This window comes from Rhinolophus hipposideros (assembly GCF_964194185.1).
Source record: "Rhinolophus hipposideros genome assembly, chromosome: 5".
Taxonomy (NCBI): Eukaryota; Metazoa; Chordata; class Mammalia; order Chiroptera; family Rhinolophidae; genus Rhinolophus; species Rhinolophus hipposideros.
The window spans coordinates 74457024-74479451 of record NC_138051.1 but is presented as its reverse complement, the minus strand read 5'-3'; the positions used below and the strand labels follow the sequence as shown (position 1 = coordinate 74479451).

The following is a 22428-nucleotide window of genomic DNA, read 5'->3' as shown; positions in this document are numbered from 1 at the left end:
AGTGGCTGGTCTTGTACCCGGTACTTAGCAGATGCTGAGAGAGAGAGAGAGAGAGAGAGAGAGAGAGAGAGAGAGGAAGCAGTGAAAATAAACTGGGATTTGAATGTATACAAATAGCAAATCATTATGTTGTACACCTGAAACAAATATAATGTAATATGTCAATTTTACCTCAGTTAAAAAAAATAATTTGAGATTTGGTGTGAGGGAACTCTGGGTTTTTGGTTTGGGGCCTTCTCTTTGCCCGCTGGGTTACTTAATCCTCTCGGGCTTCAGTGTTTCCATCTCTCAAATGGGGATCAAAATCGTCTTCTTAAACTTATTGTGAAGCGCAAATGTGAAAATAAGAGTAATGTGCTTAGTAAATAAGTGCCACTAAATGTCAGTTGTTGTCATTATTGTGCCCTTGAAGTGGGAGAGGAGACACCAGTCACCAAGTGTGGGCAAGGACTCTGTGTAGGAAAATGAGGTTTTGGGACCGCTATGGCCCTTTTCCTCTACTTCTCAGATATCCTGTCCCAGGCCAAGATCTTTGTGGAGAGGCTGGGTGACAGGAGGAAGGGGCTGGGTGCTACTGTCTGGCTGGGTGGCAGCAGCTTCCTCTGCAGGAGGAAATTGCTTCCTCTCCAGGGAGATGGGAGTTGCCGAACTCTTCCGAGTTCGTGGGGCCAGCTGCTGCTCTCTAAGCAGGGGTTACATGTTGGGGGGAAGAGGGAGTCTGGGAACTTCATCCCAGGTGCAGTGTGTTCTCAAATCTCAGCACCATTCCCTGCCAGGCCCTCTTGGATCCCCTCACTCCAGCACCAGGTGTTCTGGCTCAGAACTCACCCCTGCCCTGGGTTGCTGTATGACTATTTCCTAGGTGGGTCCTAGCTGCCTTTGTAGATTGCAGGTTGCAGGGTCCCTGTCTCCCTCACATTTGGAGACAGAAAACAGCAGCCCCCATCTCCATGTAGCAGAATGCCCCTTTCTCCTGCAGGGTAGGATGATTGGGACCATCATGTATGGGTCATATTCAGGCTCGGGGGAGGGTTGTCCTTCTTGGAGTAGCCTTCTTCCTGCCTCACCTTGCAGGAGAGACCATCTTGCAGAGGCTGCAAGGTGTTGGAAAGAGCCTAGCTTTGACTCCTGCAGTCCTGGGGTGGAGGGACGCTGTGTCATCTTACTAGCTGTGTCCTTGAACGGGCCCCTCTTCTGAGCCTGTTTCTTCATCTATAAAAAGCAGACAGTCTATCTCATCGTGCAGGGTCATTGCCAGGACTAAATGAAATGATGGATATAAAGCACGCAGGGTGGCCCCCTGCATCTGGTGGGCTCCCTGAGTGGGGCAGGTGTTGTTATTTTGTGTGTGCGCACAAAGCCAAGGAACGCTCTTAGCAAGCCCTCCTTCCCTTCTCCCAACAGAAGTGAGATGGTAAAGACTCCCTGTACATTTCTGGAGCTCAGAGTTGTCCAAACTTGCCTGATCAATAGGATTCACTTGGAGTACTTGCTACTTGTTAAAATACCAGTGGGGCCCCTCCCCAGAACTGAACCAGAATGGTGGTGGTTGGGTGGGATCTGTATTTTCAACACGTTTTTAAACAGGCCAGTTTGGGAAGTGTTGCTTTCCTTAGATTGCTCTCCCAGTGGTTGTATCATGTGATCTTCACAAGAGCCCACTGAGGCAGGTGTGAGGCAGGTAGGGCCCCACGTAGTAAAGTGGGACCCCCTCAGAGGTGAGACTAGGATGCGTTAAGGAACAGACCTGCGGCCCTTAGCTCCCTTGTCCTGGAACCAGAACTAGAATTCGGATTTCCCAGTGCTGTGTGTCCATTCTGCCTGCAAACATTCCACCAGAGTATGGGAAAGGTGGAGGATGGAGAGAGGTGGGGCGACAGGAAGGAGGTGAGGACCAAGGCTGTAGTGGTGGCATAGAAGGAAGAATTGGGCCCTTCTGCTGCCCATTTCAGGAGGCCTGCAGGCTAGGAAGCTGCAGGGAACAGGTGCTGGGATGTTGGGGTGGAGCCCTGACCCCCCAGGATGCTTCCCCAGGTGGGCCTTTCAAAAAACCAGGGCCCAGGTTAGCGTGGCAAGCCTTGGGCTTCTTCCCAGAGCCGCTGGGAAGCGGGTGTCAGCATGTAAGGAGGTTTGGGAGGTGGGGTGGGCCAGGTGGACAGGGCAGTTGGTGGAGACCTAAAGTCCTGTGGGCAGATAGCAGCCACTTCTCCCTCCATCCCCCTTTTATGGTGAGAAGTACAGGCAGGGCTGGCTCCTTTGCTCAGATAGTGGGCGGCGGGGTGGGAAGTGAGGCAAAGGTACTGCAGGGTCAGCCGGCCATGCCACTGCCTCGCTTGCTTCCTTATTCCCAAGGTCAGCCTGGTCCATTAATAGAAAACCCTGTAGCTCCTCTGCACACCACCACCCTTTCCGGTCTCCCCTTAGAGGCTCTTAATGATGATTTCAACCTGATTTTCTACCGGTTTTGGTGGAGAGGCTTGGGGAGGTAGAAGGGGGGCACTGGAATTGCTCCGTTAGGGCCTTCCAAGGCCAGGGTTGTCTGCTCTATCTTTACCTGCTGAGCTTCAGGAGCTGCCTCTGCTGGACCACCCCCAGCAGGTGACCTGAGTGGACTGGGGTGAAGTGCACTGGTGGGGGGCAGTGACAGTAGAGGAACCCACTCTGGGCTGGTGCATATGACCTGCTGTTGGGCCCTTGGAAGGGTCAGCAGAGAGGAGGGAGCAGAGGTTCAGACCGACCAAGTCTGTGGTGAGAAGCATGGGGCTTTTCCATCTACTCTGTGTGACCTTGAGTTACTTTCTGAACTTCTCTGTGTCTCAGTTTTCTCATTTGTAGAATGGGATTAATGATAGTACCTACGTCATAGGGTGGTTGGGAGAATTAATTAGTCTGAAGTCCTTCCGCTTCAAGTTAGATTGTCAGGCGGAGGACTACGAACCTTCTTTGGTAACCATGGTGAGCTGCTACAGGTGTCTGGGAGGGTTGGGGATTGTGGGGTGGAAAGCTGTGTTTCAGTGGATGACACCGTCACCCATTCATTCATCTGTTGGCTCAGGTCCAAAATCTGGGGGTGACCTCCGATCATTCCCTAAGTATCTCTTGTATCTACCCACTTTTCTGTTTCCACCACCACCAACAGCCTGGTCTAAGCCACCTTGCTCTCTTGCCTAGACCTTTGCATGGTCTCCTAACTGGTCTCTGCTGCCATTCTTGTCACCTCTGATCTATCACCTCTTCGCATTGTAATTAGGAGTTTTTTTCCAAGATGCAGGTGTAATTATGTATAAACCAACATCTGATTCCTACACCCACCAACCCTCAGCTGAAATCAAATGAAACCTCTTTGGTGGCTTCCATTGTTCTCAGGAGAAACAACACTAACATCTTGCAGGAGCCCCATGCCTCTGGCCTGCTGACCTCCCACCTCTGGCACCCCTCTCCTCTCCTCCTGCACCAGCCCCAGGGGCCATTTTCCAGTAGTCTGCGTGGGCCATTTTTCAGTAGTCTGCGTAGGCCATATTCCCGTCTCCCTGGGGCCTTTGAAATTTTGTTTCCTCTGCTTGGGGGGCACCCCCCTCTGATCACCCCTGACCCCACACATGTGCACAGGGTGACTGTGTGTCTCGGTTTGCACCTGTTGTCCGATGTAATTATTAACAGTACCTTCTGTTATTTTCAAGTGCCCTGATTTGGATGATAAATTATGTAGTCCCCCTTCACATATATCATCGTTTCATCTAATTAAAATTCCTCAGCTTTAAAAATTCCCTGACCTCCTCAGGGCAGTGGAGACACACACACACACACACCCCTCCTCTGGACCTGGTTACGGCCCTGTTTTAGTCTCATGCCTTCTGGAACTTTTCCTGTTTGCATTAAACTCAGTTTGCAAATATATATTCATGTATATGAGTCTTTGATTAACGTTTGTCAACCCTGTCAGGCTACAGGCTCCTTGATGTAGGGACTGTGTCTTTATGTGACCATCATGTGACCCCAATTTCTGACACAGTCAGTGCTCAATAAGTATTGAATGAATGAATGAACGAATGAATGAATCTGGCTCCAGCTCACTGGCAGGTGTAGCCTGGAGCCTGGGTGAGTCAGAAACATCTGCAGTGGCCTCCTGTGAGGAAAGCTGCTGACATTGGGGCAATCCAAGCCCAATCAAACCGGTTGCCCACACTCTGGCATACACCCCCCCCAACTTGGCTGCCCCTTTAATTATTCGTGGTCTTTCTCAATGGGCTTTGTGTTCAGAAAGCCAGAAGAGACCAGAGTTCAAACTCTCTTTTGACCTAAGGAGACTGAGAACTTAGAAGAAAAACCTGCTTGGCCCATTCTGCATCCCTAGGGAACCACAAGGTACAGGACCTTCTCCTGGGGCTGCATGTGAGCGCTGGGGGTTGTTCTCAGCCCATGTCCTGGGCTGCCCTTTAGCTACCCTCACCCCTCCGGTCCAGGCCCAAGAACTGCCTGGGGGCAGCTGCGCAGGTCCCCGTGTGGCTCTGTAGTATGGTGGGCAGAGGTGGGTGGTTGAGGTGGGTGGTCTGGCTGATTCCTTATTATTCCCGGCCTGAGTGACGTGGGAATGTTTACCTGGAAGAGCCTCAGCCCTCAGGATAGTGGGAAAGGCTTTGGCTTTGGTGTACTGTCCCCAGTTCAAATCTCAGTTCTGCCTCTCAGAACTGTGTGACTGGGAAGGTTGCTTAACACCTCTGACCCTCGGTTTCCTCCTCTAACACAGGATTGTTGGGTGGATTTACTGAGATGGCACATGCCTCACCAAGTGGTAGTAGGCAACGTCTTTGAGCGACTCCAGGATCTTATTCATTCTCTCCTTTCCTCCTCTTGGCTCCCAGAGGTTCACAGCCTTCAGTGTCTCCATCTTGAAATTGACGACATACCACTTTACTTTCCTCTGGAACGAGGTTGGGGGAGACTGTGGCCCCCTCTCCCACTGCTCAGTGTCTGAGGTTAAGCCCAGTGCTGGGGGACAGAGTGAGTGTGGATCTCTGAGCTTGGAGGATGGCTGTGAATACACTCACCCACAGACAGAAGCCCCATCCTGGCAGAGTTGGAGTGTCCCGGCCAGATCTGCCTGTAGCGGCACTTCTTCCCACCCTTCCACAGATGTGGGAGTTTCCACAGATTCTTTTCTGTTCCTCAACCTCCTGTTCCCGATCCCACAGCCGATCGTCACAGCCCTGTCCCTCACGCTGGGCTGGCCACACTGAAGGGTTGGCTGGCTACCTGGCCAGCAGGCCTCTGCTGGGCTGCAGATGCCCCAGATTGCTGACAGGTCTAATGTATGGGCTGGAAGGGCAGTGATGGCAGTCGGCCAGGACCTGCATGGGGTTTTCCATGGTCCACAGTTCTCCATGACTCCTTAATAAAGGGTTTTGGGGGTTTCTGTGCTGCTTTATAATGTGCTGATCTGTGCTTGTGTTGTGGGAGAAGAAACGATTTTCCTGGATCTCAGATGAAGAAAATTGACTTAATTAGGCCCCCTCTGTTCATGACCCACTGTCATCACAGGTATTTGAATTCTTGAGCCCCCACCATGTCAACTATTGTGTTACTGAATTCTTACTACAATCTCAGGAGGGGTGGATTTTATCATTCCCATTTTACAGATGAGACTGTCGAGGCTTCAAGCTGTAACGTTGAGGGTCACATCTCAACTACGTGGAGGAGTCAAGTTAGGCCCTTTAGTCAGCCAGACCACAGATTCTCCATATTTTATGAATATCAGGCTGGGCCAAGTCCTTGTTCTCTGGGGAAGTTCTCTGTAGAGTTGAGTGGCCCACAGCTCTCAGCATCTCTGCCAAAAAAACCAAATGACCTCATTTTTGGGTGGCTTTTCCTTCTTTGGGGAAGGAATGTGTGGGCCATTCCTGTGAGCTGTGGCCCTCGAAACCTGTGTGATGTCAGACTTGCGAGGGCTGGAGTCAGACTCCAGACGTGGGGGAGGTGTTTATAGACCAGGACCATACTTGGAGAGAGCAGCAGGGAGCAGGCTTTTCGCACACTGTCCTCCAGAGCAGGGTGTCACTCTGCTGCAGGGTGGTGTGAAGTGTGCCAGGGAGGAGCTACCTGGACTTTGATGGTGAAACAGAAGCCCTGGGGCTTGACCTGCTCTTCAGAGTAACCGCTGGCTGGGGAAGCAGCCACAAGGCCAGTGGCACCTAAAGCTCACAATTCAGGCCAGGCTCAGGTGTTACATATGGCCGAAGATGAGACCAGACACACCCACTCATCTCAGTTTGCTTACGGTCCACTGTTCAGTAGCTGAGTAGCTCAGTTACTTTTAGTACATGGAACGGCGGGCGATGGTCCAGGGCCTGCCTTTGAGACCAGTATCTGGCCAGTGGGCTAAACAAACGGGTGCAAAAACAAAACAAACAAACAAAAATACACCAAAACCCTTTATAACAGGCTTAGTGGGGTCCTGGAATATTATAGTTTGTGGTTTTTTTTTTTAGATAACTTTATTGAGATTTAATTCATATACCATGCAGTGCACCCATATAAATTATACAATGTGCTGATTTTCAGTGTAGTCATAGATTATGTGCGACTATATCTGCAATCCAGTTCAGGTCATTTTCATCAAAAAAGAAACCCCATACCCCTTAGCTGTCACCCCCTCATGTCCTCTGCCCCAGCCCTAAGCAACCACTGCTCAACTTTCTGTCTCTGTAGATACATTTTTGGTTTTTTAAATATCAAGTGAACACTTAGTCTGTGTCTGGCGCTGGACTACGGCCCCCGAGTTAGCCCACCCAGCCCTCCCTCACTGCAACCGCATAGAATAGACGCTCCTTTTTGGCTTTGTCTTACTGATGTGGAAAGCGAGGCTCAGTGAGTCTGGAATCGCAAAGGCCATAGTTGACAGAACCTGGGATGGCTGGACCTTTGCTGAAGGGCTCTTTGGTCCCTGGGAGAGGCCAGGCTGCAGATGGTGGCAGATTGGTGGGGTCAGCGGACTCTCATTGGCCAGGAGCTAAGTGGACAGCCCATTTCTTCAGGGGATCACACACCACTTGACTTTTAAAACCACTCTGAATCCTTTCAGGAGCCCGCAGGTTCTGCCTGCACAACAGGAAGGTGTTGAGCTCCCGAGGCAGCGGCCTGCCTTCTGAGGGCCTTCACAGGAAGGGGCGGTGCCTGCGCCTCATGGAAGGCTGGGAGCCCTCTCCCACTGGGCATGTTCATTAGATCAGACTGCCTCCCAGAGCGAGCCACTGGGACCACTGCTCATGGGCCTTGGCTACTCTCTGGGCATCTTGTGCTGTGTCTCTTGAAATGGGCTGCAGGTGGACATCAACCAGGAAATGCACAGGCCCCTGCTCCTCTCCTGGCACCCTGGCTGGGAGGCTGGTCTCAGGGTTTCCTCATCAGGAGGGAAAAAATAAGAGGACCTTTTTCTTTCCAACCTGTAGAGCTCTGTGAATGATTAACTTTGATTCAATAGAAAGAGAAGGGGAAGTGAGGGCAGGATGACAGCGGGCATTAGTTGGGCTCCCACTCAGGCCTGGGCATCTTGCTGGATGTTTTGCTTCTGTTGTGCCCTCATCTTGACAACCACCATGCAAAGTAGTGATAGTCTGTATCCGCACTTATCAGATGAAGCAACTGAGGCCTACACAACTGAGGCCAAAAAGGCCACACAGCCAGTGAATGAGAGAAGCTGGCTGGGTAGACGTTTTTTAAGCATCATTTGTAGACACAGCACCAGACTGTCCAAGTACATAAGATCTAATTTGGTTCTCTCTAATGCTATGTTGTCGTAAGTGGTGATGTACCCATTTCACAGATGGGCATTCTGAGGCTGAGATTGAGAATTCTGTCCAAAGAGACAGCTAATGAGAGGTGGATGCTGGGACTGAAGCCCCAGCTCTGTCTGGTTCCAAAGTCCAACTCCTTCAGTTGCCTCCAGTTGCCTGCACTCTGAATTTCTAAGACTCCAGCATTCACATAGCTTGGGGGGCAAGCTGTTAGATGCTTTTTCTGAGCAGAGGAAACTGCCTGGTGGTTCTCAACTTTTTCAGCAACCACTCCCAGGTGGGTGAAAAGTAAATAGATCTGGGTGGGGATGTCTTGAGAACTCTGCTTTTCATCTGTGAGTGAACCAGCTGACAGCTTGCTTTGAAAGGCTGGCAGCCAGCCCCTGATAAGTTAACCAGATACTCCTGTTTACGTTACCAGAACACCGGGCATCTGAGATCACTTCTGGCTACTCTTTGCTTAGACAAACTACCCAGTGCCCACGCCCTGGCCACACTGGCTGCATGTGGCTGTCAGAGGGACTGCAGGGTGTCCCAGGGGAGAAAGAATGCTCCCTAGCTGTTCCCCCTGGCGTCTCCACAGTGACCTCCTCACCACAGATGCTGCAGAGAAGTCAATCTAGCCCAGCCCTCTCTAGGGACCCTGGCCTGATGCTCACACACCCAGCCAACAGCGGCAGAGGAGGGGCAGGCTCTGACTGGCAGCCAGGGCAGGGCACCCGCCAGGAAGGGCTGGGGGGGGGGCTGATTTTTGACTTGATGAGCTTAGATCAGGGCCCTGGTTGCTCTACTCCAGGGAGGGGAAGGCCATGCGATGTGAAGTCAGCTTTTATGGGAAGACTAGTACCACCTTCAAGAGGCTTAGAAACTTAGTTTTGGTTTTTCTGGGGCCACTTGGCCAGAGGGTACTGTCCCTCATCTTCCCCCACAGTTAACAGTTTGGTGTCTAACTGTTGGGGTGGACGTGTGTGTGCGTGATTGTGGCTTATCCTTGGGTCCCGGTTCCTAATTCTGACTTTCTTTATAATGTTTTACACTGATAAGGCACTTGAAAGTTTTCCAGAACCCTTTCTCTGTGTAATTTCTTAGTTAATTCTCTTACTAATTCTTAAATATGTGATATAATTTCTTCCCTTTTTAAAATATTTTTCTTGTTCTTTTTTATTTTAGAAATATCTGTGTTTTTTCTCTCTGATAATACATGAGCACTAACCCCCCTCTCCCCCCACAAAAAATTCCCAGAGAAATGGAAAGTCCCCTCTATCCCATCTCAGAGGTCTGACTTAACAGAAAAATGTACACACTTCCTGATGGACTTTTCTTACATTTGCATAGCTTTTTTTTTTTTAAAGGTAATGACTGCACATGTTATAAAATTCAAAAGAAACAAAGGGATATTCTGTGAAAAGCTGTGACCCCTCCTTCCTCTGTGAAGAACGTCCTAGCTTCCCTCTCTGGTGACAGCCATGTACCAGGTCCTCCTATGTCCTTCCAGGGTTATTGTGGCAAAGAGCTTTTAGAGCCCATCCAGTAAACTAATAACAGGTGTCTGGTTGTGACAGGGGAGCTGGCAGTCGAAGGGCTGAATCACTGATCATGCTTTGAGTCTATTGAGATGAAGCTGTCCCTGTGGAATGTATTGGCCTCTGACGTAGAGAGCCCACCAATCAGAATCAGCCCTGCCCAGGAAGGAAAGATCTTCCCTGGGTGCTCTATTTGGTTTTCTTTTTAATTAGGTGCACTGTGATGGGGAAAGTTGCTGGATTCCAGCCTGCAAGGGACTCTTTTGGGGTTACATAGCTGGAAGGGGTTGAAGTGACTTAACTGAGGTCACACGCATGCCTGGCTGAGCCAGGGCGGGGCCCAGGGTCCCTGACCCCTGTCCTGTGCACAGTAACTCCCCTGTCAGTGTCTCAATCCCAGGGGAGCTGGAGGATAGGATGTGCCGGAGGGGTGTGGTCCACTCATGAGCCTGGTGGCCGGGTGGAGTGGCCCTGCTGTCCCACTACTGCCCCTGTCTCATTTGGCTGCAGGTGGGTTCTCTTGTTTACTCTGCTGTAAATACAGTACAATAGAGAAAGCACCTTTGTCCGTGGAGACTTCTCTGGTGAGGTCAGCCGTGAGTGCACAGCCTGGATTGTGCACTGTGTTGAATCATCATCAAAAAGGAGAGCGCTCCTGACCCTCGGACAAGGGTCAGGAGCAAATCGCTATCCAACCACATTGGCAGATGCCAGGGCAAGGAAAGAGAAAACAGTCATCCACACTTCCATGATTGGAGCACACACACTGTCTGTATTTGGATGTGCTTTGTTTCAGTCGATTTCTCGTGTGTGGCTGCTCACATCGTTTTAAACCCACAGTACATACAATTTTGTGTCCTGCTTTTTTGTTGATTACATATAAACCTTTTTTCCACAATAATATATAATTTCAGAACCCATCATTGTGGCCGTGGAATGTTCCATTAAGTGGATGAACCGTATTTATTTAGCTAAAACTTTATTAATATAATACGGGGCTATTTCTGACTTTTTTTTCCCCTCTCAAGTTATGCTGGCAAGAACATTTTCGTGCTCACAGCCTTTTCTTTATTTAGCATTATTTACCCAGGATAGTGTCCCAGCTTTGGGCTGAGGGTTTATGCCCATTTTTAGTTCCTTTGCTGAGTTGCCTTCCACAGGAGTTGTACCATATCAGCCTGCCCACTGTGGGCTTTGTTGCGGTACCTACCCTGCAATGGGAATTAACAGCAAGTGGGTTTTGCAAATGTAATAAGTGAAATTTGGTGCCTTTGTTTTCATTCACAGAGCATGGCAGTGTGGCACGTGGCGTTGCCGTCCCCGGTGACAAGTGTAGGTCCTTGATCAGGCCCAGATGAGGGAAGCCCCGCCCCCGGAAGTCCTTGCAGCTTTTGCTACTGGATGTCCAGGTGGCTGATGTCAGCCCTGGTCTTAGGGAGTGTTAACTGTGCGGGGCTCAGCTGTCTGTGGAGTGCTTGTTTTCACACACCAGACATTCCTGCGGGTGTAACTTTTTTTGTTAGACTTCGAAAGAGTTCCTGTTTCCCATTGTAGACCCTATAAGTCTTAATTCAGATTTAGCCTGCCGACCTCTTTTTGGGAGCTTGTGTGGGATATCTTATTTTTAAGTTGTACCAGATTTTAAAAACCAGGGGGTTCACAGAAAAGTCCAGATTTCTGGCCTCTTCTTCATTAGTGGTCTGGCAGCCGAAGGCCCGTTTTGCCATGTGGAGCCAAGGAGAGGCTATTCCCGTCCCCTCACCACCCTGCCCTAATACCGAGGCTGTGTTTCAGTTGTCATTTATCAGCTTGTGCCCTTGGAACCACTTTCTCCCGAGTGGAAAAACAAAGGATAGCCCGAGAAGGCCACTGTTTCAGGAAAAATGCACGGGCATACATGGGGTTGTAGACTACTAACCAGTCTTACGTTCTTTCTTACACTTGCTCCTTTTGCTCATTCATTAAACCTCTTTGTGCCTTCATTTCCTCATCTGTAAAATGGGGCGAATAATAGCACCTGCCTCATAGTGTTGTGAAGAGTAAATGAGTCAAAGGGGGTCAGACACTCAGAGGAGAGTCTAACACATAGTAAGTACCTAATAGATGTTAGCAGCTGTTATCATTATTATTACTACTGTTATTTCTGGCACATGTGTTTATCTCCTCTAGACTAGGTTCTCAACTCGGGATGATTTTTGGTTCTCACAACTTGAGATGAGGGGATGTTACGGCATCTAGTGGGTAGGGTCCAGGGGTACTGCTAAACATCGTATGACACATAGGACAGCCTCCCCTAACACACAAGTAACCAACCAAAATGTCAGTAGTATTTTGGGGTTGAGAAACCCTGCTCAGATATTTAAGTGTGTGACTCTTGGTCTGAATGAACTCTTCAAACACACCTCTAAACCAACTTTTTAAGGGCTGCCTTGGGCTCTCGAATTATCAGAATTATAAGGGACCTTACTTAGCTCAGTGCCCCCCCCCCCGGGTGAGGGGCTTGAATCCTTTCCCAGCACCCTCGCCAAGCACATGCCTTTGGCAAGTAACACACTGTTCTTTACCACGTTGAACTCTAGTTTTCTTACAGCTTCCTGTCCTTCATCCTAATAATAGTAGCTACCATTTAGTGAGCATTATGTGTGGTTAATTATGCTTAGCACTTGCCTGTGTGTTGTTGTATTGATCTTTAAAACCCTTTGAAGCAGGTTTTGTTATTATACCCATCTTGCAGATGTGTAAAGGTTGATGGTTAAAGAACAAGTAACTTGCCCAGGGCCACTCAGGCAGAGCTGGGCCTGGCTGCAGGTCAGCTTTGCTCTAGAATCCACATTCCTCACCATTGGTGTGTGCTTCCTGCTTTGTTCTGCTTGGGAATGTGCCCAACAAAAAGCTGTTGGCTTTTCCTCCTGGCAGGACCGCTGGGCACTGCTAAGGGAGAGGTCCCTTTTCTGTCATAATGTGGGAGCTCGAGCTTCAAGACCGAGGTCTGCCCTGCGCCCAAGGAGAGTCTATGTAGCGTGCATGGATGCCGTGTTGCTGACACTGTCCTCTCCCCTCTTTATGCTATATTAGCCTCCTCTGCTGGGGGTCCACAGGGCTACTGTCAAAATCCCAGGCTTTCTGCACCCCTAACCACAATTTTAGCCCTCTCCCATGACACATCAGCACCAGTTCAAAAAAAAAAAAAAAAAAGACTTTTCTCAGACACACAGGCGTCGTCTTGAAAACACCGTGAGCGCTTGCAGGGTTGGAACCCACGACAGAGTTTGGTGGTCTGCGAGCACAGAGAGACGAGTCCTCCGAGACCCTTGGAAAAACAGGGGGGGGGGGCTAGTTTTTCTCCTCTTTTATTGAGTACTTTCCAAGTGGCAAGAACTTCATAAATATTTCTAGTTAATTCTCCTGGTTTTTACAAAGTGCTGTCACTAGCCCTATTTACTGTTTAGGAAACTGAAGCTTAGGGAGGTTAATCTGAAGGTCACGCAGCTGGTAAATAGTGGATCTGAGCGTTGAACCAGATCTAGTGTACCCAGAAGTGCATGTTCTTAATCACTGAGTTGCTTCCACCGTTTCCTCCTTAGGCCTGAGCTTTGAGATAGGTGCTGCTTGGGGGAAACTTTCCTATTTGAGAGGTGCTCAGAGGTCCCTTTAAGGCCATCACCTGTGGGAGATGGGGATGGGACCTTTGGAGTTTTAACAAAGCCCAGTCCCTGCGTCCTCAGAGTGGGGGTTTGTTTGGGAGACCTGAGCAAACACGGGTGTGGTTCTGTCTCCCAGGGCTCTGAGTCCAGCTTCCCCAGGAAATGGGGCAGGTTGCTTTCAACAGTACTTTTCCTCTTGCAAAGCACTATGTTTTTACAAAAGAGACCTCTTCCTCCTTCCTGGCACCCCAACCCCCATCCACAACTGGGTGGTAAACAGTGAGGTTCCCCAGTCCCTAACTGTGGGGGTGCAGGCGATTCCCAGCGGGACCCTGGCCACACTGGACCTGAGACCAGCCCTTTGAGTTCCTGGGGCAATCCTCGACCCCTCGAGTCCCCAGGCAGAGGCTGAGTGTGGGCCTGGAAGAGAGATGAGAGCAAGGTGCTGTGGCAATACAAGATAGTCGTGAATGAAAAGAGCCCCTCCTTCCCCCATGAATGTACAGTGTGATGACACCTGACAAAAGTGTGTATATGGATAGATGACAGCTGGGAGAGAATACGGAACCACAAAAACTAAAATATGTTTATTTTAAAGACGTAGAAGCTTTTCAATATTTTTTATGCAACAACAACAAAAGTTACAACAAAACGAAATAAAAGCCAAATGTACCCTCTCTTGTCAGGTTTGTGATGCCAGCACTATAGGCCCTCTTTCTTGCCCTGATGCATTCCCTTTCCTCTGAGCTGTCTTCTGCTTCCCGAGGGTCCCCGAGAGCTCTGTCTGACCCACCTGCCCTTATACCATTCAGCAAGCATCACCCGGCCTGTACAGGTGGATCTTCCAGGACTCTCCCACTTTGCAGGGGTTCCTTACTTGCTCTTTAACCAGTTGCCAAATTTTTATATCCACTAGAACGTTCACTGCACCGATCAGGGTTTTTTTGATGTTTTGTTCACTTCTGTGTCCCTGACTCTGTGTCCTGGGACTCTAGGGAGAACACTGTGTGCGTCCCAGTGTGGAGGTGGGGAGCTGACAAGTGGCCAGGCAAGGACCAGGCAGTGATAGCATGGGTGCAAGATGCTGTGTACTCTGTGCCCCAAACCACACATGGAGAGTGGCTGTCAGGAAGGCTTCCTGGAGGAGGTGACATACCTTAGCCCCATCTTGGAAGATGAGTGTTAGCCAAGTGTGATATAGAGGACTTTCCAAGCTGAGGAATCAGTATATGTCCCCTGCCCACCCCCAATCTCTGCCAGTCTTCCCAAAACTTTGAGACAGCACTCACACCTCTCTTCTCTGTCATGGAAATGGGCTGGCCTACTGAGTAGAGATGCATTTGTAGGGACAGAGAAGTATCTTGTGTGGGTAAGTTCCTAGTGAGACATGATTTAAAGATGAGGCCCAAAATTGGGGGTGTCATAATGCTGCCCCCTCCCCCCCACCTGCATGGACTGACATCTTCCCTTTTTGCTGACAGTCTCTTCAGTTCTTGCTTCTAAAGCTACACGGTCATTTCTTTTCCTCAATAATCTGTGGTGTGGCATTCATCCCTTCTCCTGCCCATTCATTGCCACTTCACTTTGGAGTTCCCCAGGGCAGGAGGAAGTGGTGCTGGGGGTCATGAGTCTGGTGACCTTTTTGAGGAGGGCGGTATTTCTAGTGTGGCTGCTACTGTTATGACGAATAGTGCAGGGCTCACCATTGCAACTTCAAGGGCAGGTGGGCAGAGAGCTGACTGGTCCTGCTGTCGGGGGACTGAACATTGGCTCTTGTGCCCCCATGTAGTTGAGTGTCATTTGGTGCAGAGAAGTCTGGAGTTGCCGAGCAATGGGTTGGATCTGAAGTAGGAGGGCACTTCTCTCCGTTTCCCATGGAATGTGACAGCTGGAGAGAGACACTTGTCCAAGTTGTAGACAGGCATGTGAAATTTAAGTGCACACGTGTTTCTCGTGTTTGTTGAATCATTGGTTTCTTGTTTGAGTCACCAAGGGGTGCTGTTGGCACAGGACAGCTTAGTTGGTAGCCTGCCTTCTCATCTGCTTAATATACCTAGCAAAAGCTTCAATTCGCTGCTGTCCTCCCACAGACTAGAATATTCCAGTATTGATTGTCTTTCATTAATCTCCTTACGTTCCCTTTCTGGAATTCTTCCTCATACTTTTGCAGCTTAAGGTGCCTCTATCCCCACCCCAAACACACAGACGTATACATTCGAGTACTTACCTTTTTCACTCATCCTGACACTGTGCCTCTGAACTGTCTCCTTAACAAAACTGGTCATTCCTTTCCTTTAGCTAGCTACAAAGTGGACAAGGATTTAATGAACTATTTAGCCTTAAGGTAATAGTAAAGATTGAAATTAAACCTTATAACCTAAAGTAAATTGCTGGCGCTTCTAAATGTGTTGTGGGGATGTTTTTGGAAGGTTGGGAGGGTAGACGTTAAAGGAGAGTGCTGTGTCATCCATGTCACCGGTGCTCACCCGTGGCTTTATACAGAACGACTGGAAAGATGGTGTAAGGCAGGTGGGTCCCAGGACCTGTTGAGGTCCCTGTGAGGTCCTCAGAGACCATGTGACTTGTGGGAAACCTGACCGCTTGCTCTTATTTCCTTTGCCCAGACATTCACAGCATGGTGCAACTCCCACCTCCGCAAGGCGGGCACGCAGATCGAGAACATCGAGGAGGACTTCCGGGATGGCCTGAAGCTCATGCTGCTGCTGGAGGTCATCTCAGGTGAGGTGGCCTTGGGAGTGCCAGGTCGGGGGGGCACCTGGCCCAGGGAAGATGCTGCCTACTGGGTTCTGCCACTTTGGGAATGCCGCCCTGGCACGTGGGCTGCTCCTCTCTCGTTGGTCATGGCTAGCTTTGGGTCTCTTGAAAGAAGTTGGGGGTGACATATGTGAATTCATATGAGGAGACTGGGTTTGGTCCTGGCTCTGCTGCTGACCATCCGTGTGTCCTCGGACAAGTCCCTGCCCTTCTGCCTTAGTATCCTCTTTTGCAAAAAGAGGGGGTTTGAAGGATGGTCTCCCGGGTCCCTTCTCCAAAATGCTATGATTCTGTCGTCACGAATGCAACCACGGCTGACCATCTCCAAACCTTGGCTCCATTGCTACCTATGAGCCTGTATTCACATGATCCCAGTGTCTTATCCATCCCCTAGCTTGGAATTTAGATGCCCAGATATCTGAAGGGACAGCTCCCCTGAATGCACACTCAGCTTTCATATGAATACCTTTCCTCCACTACCCGTTAAAAGTAGGCAGTCCTCAATATTCTCGCCTTGGTTTATTCCTTGGGCAATCTTAGCTGCTCTCTTCACTTTACCTTCCACCTTGATGCCAGTGAGTCCCAGATCTAGTCTCAGTTCAGTCTTTTACCTTGAGCTCCTCTTAAAATCTGAACCACACAGAGCATCTCCATCCAGATGTCTCCCAGAGTTCACTCAGTATGTCCAAAACTGTGCTTACCCTTCCTAGCCCCAGCAAACCTCTTTTTCTTCCTGTAGCCTTCATCTTACTCCCCTAAACCTAAGTTAGGAATCATAGACAGTTCTGCCTCTGCTCTTCTTTTCAACTTGGCATTCAAGTTTTATACATTTTATCTTCTCCTATTATCCTTCTGTTACCTTGGCTACCGTGGTGTCAGTGTGGGCCTGTGTCAACTATAGAGGTCTTATCCCTTCCCACTGGCAGTCCATCATACACACAGCAGCCAGAGGGTCCATGCACCGGCCCAAATATGGTTGCACTGTTCCCTACTGGAAACCCTTCGGCGCCTCCCCAGGGCTTTGAGCCTGCAGCCCACATTCCTTAGTATTTGAGCCTGCAGCCCACATTCCTTAGCACAGCTTGCAGAATCCTTTGTGAGCTGGCACCTGCTTTGTTTTCAACCAGATATTCCCCAAAAGGGCTCAAACCTCAGACGTTCTGTTACACTGGAGACATGCGGTCCTCCCAGATGACATGCTCTCTGTACTTCATGCTTTTGTACAAGGTCTAACTGCCTTTTTCACCCCAATACTTTTTGTCTGTTTCCCTTTCAGGTGAAATCTGTGATGTGTGGGAGGTTGTGTTTGTATGTGTTTGTAGCAGGTGGTAAAATACACATAACATAAAATTTATTGTTTTTAAGTGTACAGCTCTGTGGCATTAAGGGCATTCACATTGTTGTGCAGTTATCACCGTTACCCGTCTCACGAACTTTTCATCTTCCCAAACCGAAACGAAACTCCACACTCATTAACCCACTAACTCCCCATTCCTCCCTTCCCCCAGCCCCCTGACAGCCACCATTCTACTTTCTGTGTTGAGGAATGTGACTACTCTAGAAACCTCATATACGGTGTTTCCCCAAAATTAAGACATAACCAGAAAATAAGCCCTAGCGTGATTTTTCAGGGTGGCATCCCCTGAACATAAGCCCTAATGTGTCTTTTGGAGCAAACCTTAATATAAGACCCGGTCTTATTTTCGGGGAAACACGGTAAGTGGAATCATACAGTGTTTATCCTTTTGTGACTGGCTTATTTCACTTAGCATAATATCTTCCAGTTTCCTCCATGTTGTAACGTGTATCAGAATTTCTTTTTTAGGCTGAGTAATATTCCATTGTATGTGCGTGCCACATTTTGTTCATTCAGCATGGATTACAACTTGGGGTGCTTCCACCTCTTGGCTATTGTAGATAATGCTGCTGTGAACATGGCTGTATGAATATCTGTTTGCGTTTCTGTTTGAGTTTCTGCTTTCAGTTCTTTTGGGTGTATATTTAGAAGTGGAATTGCTGGATCATATAGTAATGCCATGTTCAAGGTTTTTAGGAACTGCCATACTGGTTTTCTCTAACTGCCTTTTAGAGTATCCTTCCCAAATGCCTCCCTCAACATTCCTTCATTTAAACAAATAAACAAATCTGGCATTCTTTTTCATTCTTCAAATTGAGCTCAGGGGTTTCTTTCAAGAAAGCTTCCCTTAACCCCCTCCTTTTGAGTGGCTGCCCTCCTCTGGGCTCCAATAACACCCCATTAATTCCTGTATTGTGTCATTTGCCACATGGTTTAATCATTTTGACCCACTTCTTTTCTTCCCTACTCCATGCTGAGGTCCTTTCGGCAGGGACGGTCTCTTCTCTGTGTCCCAAGTGCTTGGAACTGTCCTTGCCATGTAGGTGACCCTCAACAAATATTAGAGTAAGTGATTGTCCAACCTGGGCTTTTCTGCATAACCAGCAGTGCGTTCCCATGGAACGACCAGCTTGCGCCCAAGGGGGACCTGTGCATGTCTGTGAAGCGGGCTCATCTCTTTCTTGGGGCTGGGAAGATCAAGTCACTGAAATGTTGACTTTTCCTCCTTGAGCATCTCTGGAGTTGGGTATGATGACAGGAGAAGGAAGGGGACGCTGCCTGTAGAGGTCCTCGAAGAATGGTCCCTGGACCACCCACCCCAGAATCAGAAACCACCTCCAGACCTACTAAATCAGAAATGTAGAAGGCAGGGAAAGGGGGCTGGACATCTGAAGGTAGCAGTTTCTCTAGCTGATTTTGTGCTGGCCGAAATTTGAAAACCACTGGCCTTGCCACTTCCACAGTCCTCGTGGAGAAGTCTCGTTCCAGTCAGTGTGCATGGCGGGTGGGCTGGCTGGGAACTCAGACCCAGCAAGACCCGTGGACTGGGGCAGTGGTGGGAGTCGTCTTGGTGGGGGTAGGAGGGGACACACACATGGCACTTTCTCCATCCATCCTTTGGGAGGGAGCCTCTGTAGCATCTCATCTGCTCAGGGGGATGGTGGGGTGCCTTGCTGGAGAGGCAAGGCAGCAGCCACAGCCTTGGGAGAGCCAGAAGTGGAAAGTCTTGATTTAATAATAAAAACCCAGCTGTTCCTCCCTGGGAGCTGCCAGGGCAAATTGCATCTGTGGCAGGAAGTCTGTTCTCTAAAAGCTGGGGGACTGAGAGCCCATGGAGCCCTGTCAGGCAGACCTTCCTGGGGGAGGGAGACTGGGCCATGGGTCCAGAGACCATGGCAGGTGCAGGAATCCTGAGTTTCAGGCTCTAGGATGATGTTTCTCAGTCTTTTGGGATGCCTGAGCTCTTAGAGACTAAAAACTGTGCGTTCCTTCTCCAGGTGTGTTGCACATAAAAGTTTTTCACATAATTTCAGGAGGTTTCTGGATGCCTCTGTACTGGGATAGAAGTGTTCTTAATGGGAGGTTTGGAGAACCAGCCCCCCTACCCATTTCCTGTTTCCCTGCAGCTTCTGGCTCTGAAACCTGAGGAGCAGAAGCTCCCATTAGGAAGGTGAAGGTGGGAGTGGGGGGTTGCCTTGGAGCTGAGCCAAGGGTGCCCCCAGGAGGCAGTAACTGGACAAGAGCCCTGGTTCGTAACGGAGAGAGGGATGCTGTGGGCAGCTCCGTTTCAACACACAGGGAACTTTTTCAAACTACTCTCGAGTGACGCACACCCCTTTTCAGGCCCAAACGGCCTAGACTCAAAGGAGTTCAGGGCCTTTGCTTGTGCTGTTTCCTCTGCCTCACTCACCATTTCTCGTCATTGCGGCCTGGCTGCCCTGCCACTCAGCGGCTTTCCCCGACCCCTCTGAAACCCCTCGTCCTCCTAGCCGCCCTCTTCTGCCTCTTTTTAAGCAGTTCTTTGAAGCATTTATCCTTCTTGGCATTTGTATATATTTATTTGTGTGTTTCTCTGTTGAAGGTCTGTCTCTCCTTCTGGACCATAAATGCATGAAGGCAGCAAACGGTTTGGTTGATGCCCATATTCCTAGGACCCAGCGATGTCCCTGACACACATTAGGGGCTTTATACAGAATTGCTGAGTGGATGCAAGCAGTTTAGATGTGAGACGTGGGAGAAAACGAGGCAGGGTAGGCCTCTCGTTCCCTGCCAGGGTGGCATTTCCCCGCACCAAAACTGCACGTGTGTGTCCGTCTAAGCTGTGCCCTGGGTAAGGGGGTTGTGAGAGCAGCCCTGGCTCCTGGATAACAGCATCTCACTTTCCCTTTCCCTGTTCTCGGTCTGTATTCAGGTGAACGCCTGGCCAAGCCGGAGAGAGGCAAAATGAGGGTGCACAAGATCTCCAATGTCAATAAGGCCCTGGACTTCATAGCCAGCAAGGGGGTCAAGCTGGTGTCCATTGGAGCCGAAGGTAAGGCCTGCCCACTGGCTGCCCCTCGGAGCCTGAGTTTCTGCTCTCCTGGTTCCCTGGGCCTTTTTCTACCCCGACCCCTGACCCTTGGGCCCACACATCCCTGAGGGCATTTGGAAATGGAGCTCCTAGCACCTCCATCTGGTCGACCTGTGGATTCTTCATATAACAACAGCACTTTCCATCCTATCTCAGCCTCCCCCACTTGTCAGCCCTACCCCTAGAAAGCCAAGGCCCACTTCCTGGTCCACACCTGGGCACCCCTCAGCCAATCCCAGCACTGTGCACAGTGCCACTTCCCTCATCCACAGCCCTGGCTTTGCTGTGGTCCACGGAGAGGGTGCCAACACCTGTGGGTGGAGGGTGGAGGCTGCCCTGAGGCCCTGTGGAGCCCCAGAAAGACTGATGTCCACAAGCCTTTGGGAACAATCTTAATAGCATTTCCCTTCAGAGTAGCTTCTTGGCTCTTTTTCCTTCAGTTGAAAAAAAAATTGTGAAAGCTCACTTTAAACTATTTTTACCATGTTCTTAATGGTTAAAAGGAGGTAGCACTACTTCTGCATTCACGGCTGGCCCTGAAGGATTTGGGGAGGGTCGAGGCCATTAGAAGAGAATGCCATCACCAGGCCCCGCCAGGACTGTGTCCCATGGATTCAGCAAGTATTTATTGGGCACCTGCTGTCTGCCAGAGGTGGAAAGATGAGTTAAGACATCGCCTCCATTCATTCTTTCCTTCCCTCACTGATAATATAACCATGGTTGTGATTACTGTGAGCACTTCCTGTGTGGCAGGTACTGTTTGGAAGCCCTTTACTCCAGTGATATCGATTAATCCACACAGCAGCCCTAGGAGGAGCATTTCACGAAAAGTAAACGGATGCCTGATGAGATCCAGTAACTTTTTCAAGTTCCCATCCTCAATAAGTAGCAAAACCAGAACTCAAATCTGGATCTGCGTGACACCAGAGAAATGCTCCTGGGCGGCCTTTCCTTGAAGAGCGTGGGGCCGTGCTCCAATAAATCTGTAGAGCAGGTCTCTTCACTGGTTGATAACTTTAAAGTCTCTCCTCTTTTTTTCTAGCAACTGAGGGATTTTATGTTGCTACATCAAACTTGAGAAACTTGAACAGGGGTCTGCAAACCACAGTCCATGGGGTCAGATCTCAGCCATGTGGGGTTTTGTAGATATTGGAACTCAGCCACACCATGTGTTTACACATTGTCATGGCTGCCTTCCTGCTAGGACGGCAGAGTTGAGTAGTTGGGACAGAGACCATATGGCCTGCAAAGCCAAAAATATTTCCTATCAGGCTCTTTGCAAAAAAAGTTTGCTGAGCCTGCCTTATCAGGGACTCAGGCTGGTGCTTGAGGCAGTCACGGGTGGGCCTCATACGTTCCAGGACCCCCTCAGCTGTGAGGCAGAGCCCATGTCTTCTACATCCTTGTGGCCCCAGGTCCTAGCAGCTTGGTGCACGTAGTAGGTACTCAGTAAATATTCGAAGGCCACATAGCAGGGTAGTACTTTGGTTTGTGAGTGGAAGAATATCTCTTAAGAAGAACAAAAGAATAGTTTTGTTCTTAAGAAGAATAGTTTGTTCTATTAGGGACAAATAAAGACTTGCCAGAAAAAGTTTCAACTAAGCAGGGATGGGAAGCCAAAGAAATTGCCACTCAGGTCGTCGGGTGCAAGCTCCGATGCCCTCTGACCCAGGGAAGTGTAGGATGTGTGAGGTGGGCCAGGAGTGACAGTAGGGGTGGGTGGGGACTGTGGAGAACTAGAGAGAGAGCACATCCTTCCAAGCGGGCAGCTGCCAAATAGACCTAACCAATTGTATGGGAATACAGGTCCAGCATTTCTGTATCTTCCACTTTTTCAAAAGAAGCCAGAAATCTGGATTTTTAGAAAGGAAAATTTAACAACCACCTAAGAAAAAAAATTTTTTTAAAGACTTTGAGCACCCAAGAGGAGGAGGGAAAGGGAAGGAGGGAGAGACTAGCACGCGCCGAGTTCCAGGTCTGTGCCTGGCTGGACAGGATGCTCTGTGTGGTTGTCCCCTTCTCCTGGAAGCAGACCTGTAGGACCAGCCACATTTCATAGTCAAGGAAACTGAGGGTCAGCAGAGTTGCTGGAGTGGCGGCATGAAGTGCGGTTGAGCATAGGCTCTGGGCCAGACTGTTTCCACGTGGCAGAGCCAGGATTGATTCCAGGGATTCGGGCTCCAGAGTCGAGGTCTAATCCTGTTGCCATCACCCCCAGGCATTGCTGCCTCCCTTGCAGGGGCACAGGACAGAACTTCCATGTGCAATT

The 22428-nt window shown here is 49.6% G+C and overlaps 1 protein-coding gene across 3 annotated transcripts in view; it reads left to right on the top strand.

Annotated features, from left to right (window-relative positions):
• The window catches only part of ACTN1 (actinin alpha 1), a 90516-nt gene that overhangs the window by 31904 nt on the left and 36184 nt on the right, over nucleotides 1-22428 (top strand). For all 3 annotated transcript variants that reach the window (XM_081048802.1, XM_081048801.1, XM_081048803.1), the window contains exons 2-3: nucleotides 15582-15696; nucleotides 20001-20120. In XM_081048802.1, coding sequence (XP_080904928.1) covers nucleotides 15582-15696; nucleotides 20001-20120 — 235 coding nt within the window. The remainder of the gene's footprint in view (nucleotides 1-15581; nucleotides 15697-20000; nucleotides 20121-22428) is intronic.